Raw genomic sequence first — 14,649 nt, 5'->3', positions numbered from 1 at the left:
ATGTGCTTCTTCTAGCGAGACTGCACCTTCAAAAGGACCCATAACCTCCGCAGACAGCACCGAAAATGGGGGACCCAGCTCAAATACATGAGCCTGCGGGGGACGTTTCTCATTCAACCCTGACAGTACATTCCTTGAAGAACACTGGAAAACACAAATAGGGTCAGACACTAGAAAACAAAAGCCTGGGGGCAGGGCAGTTGACTCTCAGTGAGGAAACAGCCAATGTGGCACTTTCTGGAAGAAATCACCAGGGAAATCTAGAGCCCTGTCAAAGAAGGGTTGTCCCACAGGAGCCTGTGACTCTGGGGAAGAAATGAATGCTTTGAAGGATGGTGTTTCTGAGGGAGAGACTATGAAGGAAGTGCAGGATGAGGGAAGTGCAGGAAGAGACCTCTGCAAGAACATTCAGAGTTCAGACCAATTCTTGCTTCTTCAAGATTATATGACAGAAGGGTTTATTTTTTCTTCTTTTTTTTTTCCTTTTCATGATTTTTTGAAGGAAAACTTTTTAAATTAAAATTCACTTTATTATGCATTTACATTTCATCAGTAATATATAGAAGGATCTTGGGAAAATAACCTTTTTAAATTTAAATTCTTTTTCTTCCTACAACACATTTTTCTGAGATGATGAGGAAATGGTGTGACTGAGAGACAGTGTGTGGTTGCCACTCAATCCACACTACTTCCTTTCTGTTTCTTGTTTATAAAGATTTGAAGCTTGTGCTCTATCATAACCCATCCAGAATTTTTTTTCCTCATTTTTTTATTAAAGATTTCCATCTCCTTCCCTCCTCCTTCCCCTTCCCTCCCCTCCCTTCCACCCATACCCCCACTCCACCCCTCTCCAAGACAAAAAGCCATCAGGGTTCCCTTCACTATGTTAAGTCCAAGGCTCTCCCAGCTCCCCCTAAGTCCAGGAAGGTGAGCAACCAAACTGACAAGGCTCACAGTGAGCCCGTCCATGTTGTAGAGTTCATGTTCATTGCCGTTGTCCTTGGTTTCTCAGTCCTCCTCCACCGTCAGCCACATTCAGAGAGTCCGGTTTGGTCCCCTGTTCCATCAGTCCCATTCCAACTGGACTTGGTGGTCTCCCGTTAGCTCTGTCCCACCGTCTCAATGGGTAAACGCACTCCTCACGGTCCTTACTTCCTTGCTCATTATCTCCCTCCTTTTGCTCCTCATCGGGACCTTGAAATTTTTATGATTTTTTTTTTGAGACAGGGTTTCTCTATAGCTTGGGAGCCTATCTTGGATCTAGTTCTTGTAGACCACGCTGGCCTTGAACTCACAGAGATCTGCCTGCCTCTGCCTCCCGAGTGCTGGGACTAAAGGCCTGCACCATCACTGCCCTGGCTATGATAGAAGATTTGACTCAAAGTGTGGCCACTAACGGGATGTTTTGACCTGGGGTGTGGTTCCTTGATGTCTTGGGTATTGAGAAGCAATTGCTTTGTTTGTTCTTTGATTTTTTGGTAAGGAAGCCTCTTGCCTTTGGATTGGGGCATTTAAAGGCTATGAGAACTAATGGGATGTGAATCTCAGTATTTACTGGATGCCCTCCTGACTCTATCAGTTGTCTCTTATCTATTTCTTTCTTTTTTTTTTTTACTCTTTATTTATTTTTTTTTTATTTATTAAAAATTTCCGCCTCCTCCCTGCCTCCCATTTACCCCACTCCCTCCTCCACTTCCCCTCCCTCTCCTGTCCAGAGAGCAGTAAGGGTTCCCTGCCCTATGGGAAGTCCAAGTTCCTCCCCCCTCCATCCAGGTCTAGGAAGATGAGCATCCAAACAGGCCAGGACCCCCAAAGCCAGTATGTGTAGTAGGGTCCAAATCCAGTGTCATTGTCCTTGGCTTCTCAGCAGCCCTTATTGTCTGCCATGTTCAGGGAGACCAGTTTTATCCCATGCTTTTTTCAGTCCCTGTCCAGCTGGGCTTGGTAAGCTCCGAATAGATCAGCCCCACCATCTCAGTGGATGGGAGCACTCCTCGCAGTCCAGACTTCCTTGCTCATGTTTTCCCTCCTTCTGCTCCTCATTTGGACCTTGGGTGCTCAGTTCGGTGCACCAATGTGTGGCTCTGTCTTTATCTCCATCCATAGCCAGATGAAGGTTCCCTCACGGTCCTGACTTTCTTTCTCATGTTCTCCCTCCTTCTGCTCCTATCCTCATGCTTCCCTCCAAACATGGTCAAGTAAACCAGGCAGGACTCAGCAGATGTCGCCCAGGTGCAGGACACAAGGCAAAGATAGACAAAATCCGCTGGAAAGATTTTGAACTGATATTAATGGGGCTCTCCTCCTCTCGTTGCTTCTCTCAAAGGCGATAACCAGGAAACTGAACACGTTTAGAAACCACAAGAGCAGAAGCGATGCCTTAACTACGAATACTTTCATCAGTCTCTGCCTTTGTTTCAACAGCGAAATACAGACCTGCAGAAAGCTAGGAAACGGCAAGAAAAACGAGCTAATATGTTGCAGCAGCAGCAAGAGATTCTCGGTGGTCTGGAATTACTCAGAGTCAGGGGCTTAACAATTATACAGGCAGTTCACACACAATAGTGTATGAAGATCTGAAAGAAGAATCACAGTCGTCTACTTAGATGGTCAATAAAGTAAATGGCTAGGCTACAAAAGGATAAAGTAGAAACTCAGGAGTAGGAAGAGGCAAGTAGCCCTAAGTCTCTTCAGACTGCTGTCCTAAAGAGTCTTTGAAGAAGGAGACTGAAGTGACACAATTATAATGCTGGCCGCAAGTCCTTGGAGCAGCTTCAAAAGTCTAGTTTAAAGGAAACATCATCAATCACTTGCTTTGGAGCATCTGTTCCTAAATTATATGTATCCAGTTTTTGGCTCTTTAGTGATAATGGTAAATTTTTCAACACTGTCAAATGATTTTTTTCTCAGAACTTCCTAATTTCTCTATAATAATATTATATATTAATGGACATTCATTTTGGCATGCTGGGGCAAATAAGGAATCATTGGGGCAGAAGAGTAGACCTACTATTTTACACCAAAAAGCCAAGATTAAAAATAAAAAGGATCCCAAGAGCAGGCAGGGTGAGGAAGCCGAACATCCCAGACAGAGAGTAAATGGCAAACAGAATGTAAGAAAAGTGAGAGAAGAAAGCTTGAGAAGAACACAGATGGTAAAGAATATGAAGACCCAGCCCTACCCTTGAGAGTCTGCATCTCCTGAAGACAATACAGGGTTCAGAAATTATATCCCAATTTAAGAAGAAATTGGTAAGAAAATCAAGGCAAGGGTCATGTTGCAAGAGGTAAGCCAGATACTATTGATGGAAGAGCAGCTTCATTCAAGAATCAAACCAAGAGTTCGGGGTCTAACTGAAGAAGGAAAAGGAGAAGACAAAGGTCAAAACCGTCATGCTAAAAATGATGTTCAGGAGACTGGAGAGACAGCTTGGCAATTAAGCACACTGGCTGTTCTTCCAGGGATCCTGAGTTCAATTTCCAGCAACCACATGGTGGTTCACAACCATCTGATACAAAATCAGGTACCCTCTTCTGGCCTGCAGGCATACATGCAGGCAGAACACTATATACGCAATAAATAAATCTTTAAGAAACAAATGATATTCAGAGTCCCTTGTGTAAAAATAATTATTGAGTAGAGTTTTTCCTGCTAGATATTTATCAGAGACCAAGGCTCAACTTAGTTCAACCTGTCAGTACAGACAGCCACGTTATGTTTTAGACCCACGGTTAGAAGTTTACAGCACCAGGCCATCTCTTACTTGCTTTTAGCTGGTCAGATTGGTAGGCATTCCTTCACAGAAGCCTTCGGCATGGAGGTTGGGGAGCACTACAGGTCCGCATTGGCTTCAGGTAACCATCCTTTAAAGAGGTCCAGGTGAGAACCTGCTTCTCTGCACAGCGGTGTTTTCCTCAAAGGCTTTATCATTCTAGGCCCTCACAGAGAGCATGCTTTATTGGCTTAAGAGATGCATGTAGAATGTTCATCAGTTAGATTTTTTTTTTAGGGGTGCAATGAACTTTATTGATGGTATTCAAGAGAGTAGGGCTCCCTAAGCCCCTCCTGCTATTCTGGGGGTCTGGGATGGAAACTGTGAGGGAGATGCTCAGTGTGAAGGGTTGAGTTAGGACAGGGACTGCTCAGCAGCCGAGGGCCTCTCTCTTGCTGTGTCCTTGCTGGGATGGGTGGTCAGGGCAGGCAGGCTTCTTACTCCTTGGAGGCCATGTAGGCCATGAGGTCCACCACTCTGTTGCTGTAGCCAAATTCATTGTCGTACCAGGAAATGAGCTTCACAAAGTTGTCATTGAGAGCAATGCCAGCCCCAGCATCGAAGGTGGAGGAGTGGGAGTCACTGTTAAAGTCACAGGAGACAACCTGGTCCTCAGTGTAGCCCAGGATGCCCTTTAGTGGGCCCTCAGATGCCTGCTTCACCACCTTCTTGATGTCATCATACTTGGCGGCTTTCTCCAGGCGGCATGTCAGATCCACGACAGACACATTGGGGGTAGGAACACAGAAGGCCATGCCCGTGAGCTTCCCGTTCAGCTCTGGGATGACTTTGCCCACAGCCTTGGCAGCGCCAGTGGATGCAGGGATGATGTTCTGGGCAGCACCACGGCCGTCTCGCCACAGCTTCCCAGAGGGGCCATCCACAGTCTTCTGGGTGGCCGTGATGGCATGGACTGTGGTCATGAGCCCTTCCACGATGCCAAAGTTGTCATGGATGACCTTGGCCAAGGGGGCCAAGCAGTTGGTGGTGCAGGAAGCATTGCTGACAATCTTGAGGGAATTGTCATACTTGTCATGGTTCACACCCATCACAAACATGGGGGCATCCGCAGAAGGGGCGGAGATGATGACCCTTTTGGCCCCACCCTTCAAGTGGGCCCCAGCCTTCTCCATGGTGGTGAAGACACCGGTCGACTCCACAACATACTCGGCGCCGGCATCACCCCATTTGATGTTGGCGGGATCTCGCTCCTGGAAGATGGTGATGGCCTTCCCGTTGATGACGAGCTTCCCGTTCTCTGCCTTGACTGTGCCTTTGAACTTGCCGTGGGTGGAGTCATACTGGAATATGTAGACCATGTAGTTGAGGTCGATGAAAGGGTCATTGATGGCAACAACGTCCACTTTGCCAGAAGTGAAGGCAGCCCTGGTAACCAGGCGCCCAATACGGCCAAATCCGTTCACTCCGACCTTCACCATCGTGTCTCTGGAACGAGGCTGGCACTGCACGAAAAGAAGCGGCTGTCTCTAGAACAGGGAGGAGCAGAGAGCCTCAGTTAGATTTTTTGAACTATGAACTCCTATTTTAGGATAACGTCTGCATTGTTCTTCACCTTATCTAGCAACGCTATGTATCGAAGCTCACAGCCATCTCCTTGGAGAGATGGCATGGGTTGGGTTATGATATCGACAGAAGACAAATCCCTGAGGATGTGGTTGTATAAATTATTTTTTTTCTCATTGTTGTGGCCAAGGAGCTGACAGAAGTAACTTAAGGAAGGAAGTGTTCTTTTGGGCTCAGAGTTTGAGAGTAGAGTCCAGGATAGGTGGGGAAGTCAAGGAAGCAGGTCACATTTGAATCTATGATCACTAAGCAGAAACTCACAAGTGCCTTCTTACTCAAACTCAGACCTCAGGTCATGGAATGGCACCTCCCACATTTAGGGTGGGTCTTCCCACTCATTTAACCCTATCTAGATAATCCTCCATGGTAATGTGCACAGGTCTGATGTCCCATTGATTCTAAATCATACTAAGGCTAACCATCACAATGGTTATATTAGACACAGGTTCTTCTCAGTGGCCAGAGTTTTAGGTCTCTTTCTACCACTTCCTGTCTGTCATATTGTCTAGCTTCTATGCAAGATGATATTTAAAATAACTCCACCATCTTCACTTATCAGAACGAATTAGTAAGGCTCAAATAAAATAATGCATATAAAGAAGTTAAGAACAATATAATGCCAGGTGGTAGTGGCCCAAGTCTTTAATTCCAGCACTCGGGAGACAGAGGCAGGCAGATCTGTGAGTTCGAGGTCAGCCTGGTCAGCCAGGGTTTTACAAAGAATTCCTGTCTCAAAACAAAACAAAACAAAAAAGGCACTATAACTTTCATTGAACCATACAGGCGCATATTTGTCTCAGCTACATTACTGTATGTGGAGAAATCTATTCGCCTTATGTCCAAGTTGTCTTCCAGGCACCTGCACTCTTTCCTTGCCCTCTGAGCCTTTATAGCATGCATTCAAAATGATAATTGATCAAAGAACAGTTATCTCCATTCTCCCTCTGTAAAATTAGAAATCTTAAAATAAAGAATAAACATTGAATTCTCATGCAACTGTAATTTTAAGAAAGTTTACATTTGAACTTTAATGAAGTGAATATGGCAAAAATCCAAATAGCAAATGAACACCTTGAAATGGATAACGGAGCAGAGATGACGTCTTTCCTCATGCCTAGTCTTGATGTCCCATCCACTTGGTGTTGAAGGAACAACAACAAAAATGTGCAAAAAGATGAATGAATAGGTACCAAGTTACTGGTGTTTTCTTTCATAATGATTTTTGGGACCTAAGTAGCTGGTGGCACACTGATAAGACTTGTCACTTGGAGAAAGTAAGTAAAATATACTTTAATGAAATGATCTTAGAAACTAAAATGGGAGAAGAAAGTCCTTTTTGAAAGCCCCAGGATCACCTAAAAGCTTTGTCTAAACTTGAATTGATTATTTCCACCCAGCAGGCAGCCAGGACTGTGGAAAAGGATTTCCACCCCGTGGGCCTTCGCCAAGGATTTCAACACTGTGGGCCTGATGTGGGAGAGTCTTCTGTTTGAGTTGATTTCATTGGCTAATAAAGAAACTGCCTGGCCCATTTGATAGACCGCCCCTTAGGTGGGTGGAGTAGACAGAACAGGAAGAGGAAGTGAGGTAGAAGGATCAGTAAGATGCCACGCCTCTCCTAAGTTAGGCAGACTGCCGTGCCTCTCCTCAGAGAGATGCCAGATGCGATGAAGCTCCAGCCCAAGATGGATGCACACTAGAATCTACCTGGTAAGGCACCACTTTGTGGTGCTACACAGATTATTAGATATGGGTTAGTCAAGATGTGAGTAAGAGGCAGAAAATAATGAGCCAGGCAGTATTTAAAAGAATACAGTTTCCGTGTAATTATTTTGGGTAAAGCTAGCAAGCGGCCAGGAGCCAGGCAGGAATGCAGCCCGCAGCTACCTCACTACAGAATGGCGCCCACGTGGATAACTGGATCCACAGAAAGCCTGAGAAAGCTTGGGAAAGAATAGAGTAAAGCATGTTTTCTCCGTAGCAGCACTTTCTCGGGTTTGGCTTTGCTTGCTAGAGGCTTCCTGACTCAGCTTTAGCTACAAAACCCTCCATCTCTTAAGAGGTCCTGCTACAAAACACTTAAATGGCGTTGATAAAAGCTGACTGCATGCTTGTTTGTTTTCAGTGGTAGCAGGAAAAAAGCTGTGCTGTTTTAAAATGCTGGCGTTCTGGTCCGTCTTGCCATGGCAAACTCTGACTCTTTCAAGCAGGCAGTCCTAACTATGGAGCTTTTGATTGTTGTTTAACACTGTTGCAGCTTGCTTGCTGGCAGGGACCTTGAACCGCCACAGAGCTGTGGTGATAAACATGGCTACAACCAGTGCCTCTGCCATGAGGCTGGAAAGCTAAGGAATGGGCTGGATCCAGCTGCCAAAGTCACGGCTTTATTCCTACCGATATTGTTTGGTAAATTAAAGACTCATGTCGTCAGAAAAAGAGAGATATACAGTAAAAGAAAGATTCAAAGTCGAAGAAAATGTCTAAATGATTTATGATGTGTTAAAAATATATGCAGGCTAAAGGTTAAAGTTCTTAAAAAAAAAGGAAGCAGTTTGTTGTGGTGGTACACACCTTTAATCCCAACACTTGGGAGGCAGAGGTAGATTGACCTCTGTGACTTCAAGGTGTGGCAGCACACACCTTTAATCCCAATGCCTGGGAGGCAGAGACAGACAGATCTCTGTGAGTTCAAGGTGTGGTAGCATATGCCTTTAATCCCAGTACTTGGGGCGCAAAGGCAAGTGGATCTCTGAGAGTTCAAGGACAGCCTGGTCAACAGAGTTATTCCAGGACAAAGATATACAGAGAACCTGTCTTAAAAAAAAGTAAAAATAAACGAAATAGAGGTTAAAATAAAGCTGCACAGAGATGGAAAATACACAGAGAATCTTGGTACTGTATGCTATTATGCTCTCTTTGAATTGTTTAAATGCTGAGGAAGGAGCAACAGCTGCTAAAAGATATTTGTTTACAAATGCTGCTAAACTATTCCAGAATAGATATTTTGAAAATACCTTGACTTTAAAATTTGGATCTAAGGACATGATGCTTTGGAAAGGAGTTTCTTTTGTTTTTACAGAAAATGAGACCCTGTGGATTGCTTATATCCCAATATGGTATGATAGACCACGCCCTCCTGAAGGTTGTTGTGAACATCCTCAAAAAATTACTTTACGCAACTGATGACTGAGATGAACATGGTACACAGCTTACACCATAAAAGATCGGATTAACAGCGTCCCCATTCAGCAGGAAGCAGTTTGGAGAGAAATAACTGCGCCCATATTCCCAAATATTGTTTATAAGTGTTCTTTTACATTTAAAGGGGGATATAATATGGAGATGAGTAATTTTGCATTGATATGGATTTGGCTTTAGTGATTTAAATTTAAGGTCAATTTTGTTAAATGTATATGTATTTCTGATACTGATTAATGTATTGTGATGGTGTAGTTCATTTAAAAATGTAATGTATATAGGTTGTTAATGGATAGTTATCAATATTAGTAAAACTTGTAGTTATGTTAGTTAGATTTTCTAGCTATATAGAGATATATTTAAGTTACATAGGCATTCTTCATATCTTTCAAAGACTACAGAATATCGCATTTTAGATGTTTTAATAACTTAAGGCTTTTCATGACAATGAGACACGTCAGCTCCTGGCAGCACCAATCTACTTAAAGAGGAAGATGGGCATCGAAGAGGATACTTATGGAGTTTGATAGCCATTTGGGCAAGAAACTGCTCTTGCCTGGACTATTACATAAACTGAACACAGAGAACCCTCAGAGAGAGGACTGCTGAACTTGCCTATAGGTGAGATGTTCCTTCTGGGTTCCTGATTCATGAAAGAGTCTGCGAAACATTCTGCAGGACACAGCAGATAGTGACTGAACTGTCTTTGAAATTTCCTTCTTTATGGAAATGTCTGCTGGAAACTATGGGCCTGAAGGCCGAAGATGGATGCCCCAACGGTACAGAGGAATTTTGGGTGACTGTCCAGGCAGCTAGATGTCTCTGTCATTTCTAGAGTTTTGTAAGTTGCTTACTTCTTATTTACTTAGGTAATATTATATCTTTCCTGAGTCTTTGATGGAGTTGAAGAATGGATAGATAGTTAAAGTTTTCCTTTGTTATGATAAAAGATAAAATGGATATAAGTATTGTAACTAATTCTTACTTGATAACTATTTTGTTATATGTAATTTTACTATGTTAAAGTTAAAGCCTTTCTTTTATTGTTTAAACAGAAAAAGGGGAAATGATGTGGGAGAGTCTTCTGTTTGAGTTGATTTCATTGGCTAATAAAGAAACTGCCTGGCCCATTTGATAGACCGCCCCTTAGGTGGGTGGAGTAGACAGAACAGGAAGAGGAAGTGAGGTAGAAGGATCAGTAAGATGCCACGCCTCTCCTAAGTTAGGCAGACTGCCGTGCCTCTCCTCAGAGAGATGCCAGATGCGATGAAGCTCCAGCCCAAGATGGATGCACACTAGAATCTACCTGGTAAGGCACCACTTTGTGGTGCTACACAGATTATTAGATATGGGTTAGTCAAGATGTGAGTAAGAGGCAGAAAATAATGAGCCAGGCAGTATTTAAAAGAATACAGTTTCCGTGTAATTATTTTGGGTAAAGCTAGCAAGCGGCCAGGAGCCAGGCAGGAATGCAGCCCGCAGCTACCTCACTACAGTGGGCCTTGGCCCCACATGGGCAGGATGATGCTTCCTGTGTTTTAGACTGCCTAGTCTTTTCAAATTACAGCCTGGCTTGGGAGAAATGGGGCTGCCTGGAGTGACTGATGACGCGAACGTTGCCTCCTGGCTGCAACCTCACCTCGGGTTTCTAGAAAATTAGCCATTACCTTCTGTTCTTTTAAAGAAGCAACCATCCGAGGACAATTTTAATGAGCTTACGACCAAAACTATTCAACATTTTCAGGCTCCACTAATATTTATAACAGCCAAGCCCCAAAAAGCAAGGGACTATGGGGAGAAATAACCTAAAGAGGAATAGCATTATGTAATGAGAAAAAATAAGTACTGTCCCAGAGATATGAAAGAAGTTCTCGTAGCGTGGTCTGTCAGTGAATCCAGCAGTATATTTTTAACCAGGCATGAAAAGACTTCATGTTCTGTCAAAAATGAGTGTCCAATCACAACTTATTTTCTACAGCTTCTTTTGCCTTACATGCATTTCCAAGAATTGCTTCAGATAACTGTGTAAAAACAGACGAAGATTTTAATGTTTCCATAAAGGTATGTACTTGGCGTTATGGAAATCATTAATAATTTTTTATTTTCTTCTTGTATGGATTTTTGTCATTTCTTACTTTTTTGTAATCCTTAGGCTACTAGGTCCTGATTTTCACTTCAAAGAACAAAAATAACTGTGTGAATTGATTGTACATTTACTATTATTCTTCACCAAAATACATAAACATAAAGTACACCTGCTTTTTCAAACTAATTTACCTATCCAACATATATTTATTAAGCATCATTATATACCAAGTGCTAGTCCACATTCTTAAGATTAACAATGAATAAAAGATAAAGTCCTTGGCTATAAAGAACATATATTTTAGGAAGGTAGACTGTAGACAAGTGTGTGTTTATTTCTAAAACTTAGAGCGGATAAAGAAGAGCTGTGATTTGCTCAATGAGATGCTTGCAATCCTGGAGAGGATGCTAGTCAAAGGAAGATCTGACTTAAGGGAAATAAAAGCCAAGGAGATATCAAGAAGTTGTCCTTCCTCAGAATGAAGGGAAGGGAAGTGAGGGCAAGGCCTATACAGAAGAGCATGCATTTGGGCCCAGCAGGGAGATGGACATGGGTAGTATGTGGGAAGTCAGAAAGAGGAGGCGTGGGGTGAAAATGAAGAGGTAACCAGATACTCGAACCCAAGCAAGGCCTTCTGAGTGAGATGGAAGGCACCCTGTTCACCGACAAGGGCGGGAAAGAGTATGCATGGCGTGACTGCTTTCTCTTGCACATGTGCAGTCTGCTGCATTAAGGAGGAGATTGCTAGAGACAACTGAAGGTGAGAGCTAACATGTATGATAGACAGTGGCATAGGCAGGAGAGAAGGGGACCAATCCTGACAAATGAAGTAAGAAAAATCTGTGGGGCTAGTGATGGGTTAGACAGGGGCTAGAAGAGGAGTCAAAGATGCGGTCCAAGTTAACTGGCTGAAATATGAACCGTTTAGTTCATATATCCCATTGACCCTTGGGTCTGCATCTGAGAAATAAAATAGTTAACTCATCTAACAGTCTTGGAGTTCATCTGAAATATAAAATTCAACCATGAAGGAATTCCTTCTAGAGAAGCCTGGTAGCACACATCTATGATCCCAGCACTTGGGAGGCAGAGACAGAAGTTTCAGCCGTTCAAGGTCATCTGATGCTATAAAATTAGCTCAAGACCAGTCTAGGCTATACGAGAACCTGTAATTTGCCATTCTCACTTCAACAACTTCCTCTATGTGGCCAAACTGCATTACTGCTCGAGAAATTCTATGATCTATCATCCAGAAATTACTACGTGTCAGTTTGTTTTGGGACTGCATTTACTTAGAAGTGAAACACACGTATGAGATGTGGCGGGCTATTGATCACTCAGTATTCTTTGGGAGCTGAGTTTCTTCCTAACTCCGATCTATCTCTAGGTTGATGCTAAAGGGAGTGGTGACCCTGACGCAGTAGGTTACAAGAGGTATCTGGGAACAGATGACACTTAACTTGTAAGTAGATTGAAGTACTGAAATGAAATGTCACACTTTGGAAAACTAGAGCGGTTCATGGGGCCACTGAACTTCTGAAAGGGTTATGGCAGTGTGGGTGACAGAAAACAAAAACACGATCAAAATAAATGCTCATCCATTTTACAAAGAGCCTGTGCACTTCTGCTGCCAAGAAAAGGAAAGAAAGGGAAGCATCCATAGCAACAGACATTAGTGTAAGTTCAGTACATTTCTCAAAAGTTTATTTGATATAAAAAGCCTTTTGGATTTCTTTGACATTTTATGCTGTGTAAAACCCTGCAATAATTTTATAGGATAGTCATCACGTGCAGATCTACTGATCAACAAAGGAACATAGCAGTGAAATGACTCCTAACGATATTCAGCTATACTCCTAGATACCTTGGCTCAGCCATCATCAGAATAGCTTCTTCTTGCTTCAGATGGGAATAAATACAGAGACCCACAACTAGACAATGTGTAGGGAATAAGGGACCTTGAACACCCTGAAAGGGATGTCTCCAACAAATGCCTCCTCTCAGGTCTCAGGAAACCCTGCAGAAGAGGAGGCAGAAAGAGTCTGAGAGGCAGATGGGACAGAGGATACCAAGGAAACAGTGACTTCCAGACACAGCAGGACGGACGCACATATGAACTCACAGAGACTGTGGCAGCTTGCACAGGGCCTGCATGGACCTGTACCAGATGGGGTCCCAGCACAGGGAGGAAAAGGGGTCACATGTCCCATCTGTAGTCCAGAAGCTGTCTCCAGCTGATAACTGCTCTCCAAAGAGAAATTAGTTTTCTCCAAGAGTCTCACTGGGGATACAAATCACTCTTAAGAACAGGCCCCATCCCCGGCAGTAGATTGTCACCACAGAAAGACCTCGACAGCATCTTTGTAGTGTCTCATAATGTTTCATCAGGATGTTCTTTTTAATCTTACAGGTCTCTAAAGTATATACTATGGTTTCCAGTTTTGTGTTTTTATGGGATTTCTATATGTGCAAACATGTGTATCTCTGCATCTCTATGTGTTTTTTGTGCTCTTTCTGTGGATCTTTGCCTTCTGCTTGTTTGTTTTGTTCTATCTTCTTTTAGTTTGTTTGGTTTTGTTTTACCTTATTTTTAAAATATTTTATAATTGCTTATTTATATGTATGTGTGTCTGTGTGTGTTTGGCACAAAAACTACAGCTCTCATCTTAAAGGGAGTAAGAGATAGATAGTTTATTCTAGAGTCATTTTTAGGGACCATGACCAAAGAACACAGGTTTAGGTTTCCCCAAATTCCATGTCCCAACATGGAAGCAGTTTCATGACATTTTTATAGCTTTACAGAACAGGGAAAGTCATAAATCAAGGCAGCTTTAAAACACATTAGTGGGTACACCAATGGAGATGCATTGAGATGCGGACGGCAATCTTATAGACTTAGGATGCTATTTCGATGACATTCTTAGGTCTTGAATTAGTAGCCGTTAGTGGTCTGCTAAGTCCATAGCTTCTAAGAGATTTTTATCTATTTTCACAAGATGTTCGTTCCAACACAGGCCAAGGAATGGCTGTCCCAGAAGGCTAAAACTAGCCCAAGATAAGGTGGTTAGCCTCTGAACTTACAAAATTCCAATCTCTCTAGAGCATTGAAATTTCAGTCAGTCCATTCATCTCTGCAGGCACAGATTACTTCAGGGAATTTTTTGTTCACAGCCAGACAGCTTCTCTTTAGGTGTTGCCTTCTCACGGAGTATGTGTATATGCTTGAGGAGTCACAGGCAGCCCTGTGTGCTAGAGCTACGGGAGCTGTGAGCTGCCTGGCGTGGGTAGTGGGAATAGGACTCAAGTCCTCAGAAAGAACAATACATGTTCTCAACCACTGAGCTATCTCTCTAGCCAAGTTTGTTATTATTATCATTATTATTATCATCATCATCATCATCATCATCATCATTACTGTGACATCTTTTTTTTTCTAGTGAGAAAGAGGAAGAAATGATGTGGATTTGGGTGGGAGGGGAAGTGTGGAGGACTGGGGGAGGGAAAATTGAAATCAAAATGTATTGTATGAAAAACATCTATTTTCAGTAAAAAAAATAATAATAAAAATAAATAAAGAGAACATTAGACTGTGGTGGTTAAACAGTCAATTGTCAATTTGATAGGATCTAGAATCACCAAGGAAAAAGGCCTCTGCTTGTACCTGTGAGGGACTGCCTAGATTAAACTAGCCTGGGGGCACACCTGCAAGGCAGTGCTTCTCAACCTGTAGCTTGTGACTCATTTGAAGGTTGCATATCCGATATTTACATTACAATTCATAACAGCAGTGAAATTACAGTTGTGGGGTAAGAACAAAATAATTTTATGTTTGGGGGTCACTACACCATGAGGAACTTTATTAAAGGGTCGCAGAGTTAGGCAAGGTTGAGAGCCACTGCTGTAACGGATTGTGTAGATGAGGTAAACCGAGAAAGAACCATCTTAACTGTGGGCAGCGGCATCGCCTTGGCTGGGATCCTGGAGTGCAGAAGGAAGAGAAAGGGAGCT

General features: G+C 42.9%; 1 protein-coding gene across 1 annotated transcript; it reads right to left on the bottom strand.

The window, feature by feature from the left end:
- Positions 1–4,210: 4,210 nt before the first annotated feature.
- LOC119815417 (glyceraldehyde-3-phosphate dehydrogenase-like) lies at positions 4,211–5,278 on the bottom strand. The gene has a single exon (XM_038331544.1). It carries the CDS (start codon positions 5,210–5,212, stop codon positions 4,211–4,213), a length of 1,002 nt encoding a protein of 333 aa, XP_038187472.1. The 5' UTR covers positions 5,213–5,278.
- Between the last annotated feature and the right edge of the window lie 9,371 nt (positions 5,279–14,649).

This window comes from Arvicola amphibius, chromosome 5 (genome assembly GCF_903992535.2).
Source record: "Arvicola amphibius chromosome 5, mArvAmp1.2, whole genome shotgun sequence".
NCBI lineage: Eukaryota > Metazoa > Chordata > Mammalia > Rodentia > Cricetidae > Arvicola > Arvicola amphibius.
Note: the sequence above shows the minus strand (reverse complement) of the source record. Positions and strands in the feature narration are given on the sequence as shown.

Bases quoted from the DNA above. Each gene is read 5' to 3' on its own strand.
- LOC119815417 (XM_038331544.1), bottom strand. From the start codon at position 5,212: ATGGTGAAGGTCGGAGTGAACGGATTTGGCCGTATTGGGCGCCTGGTT.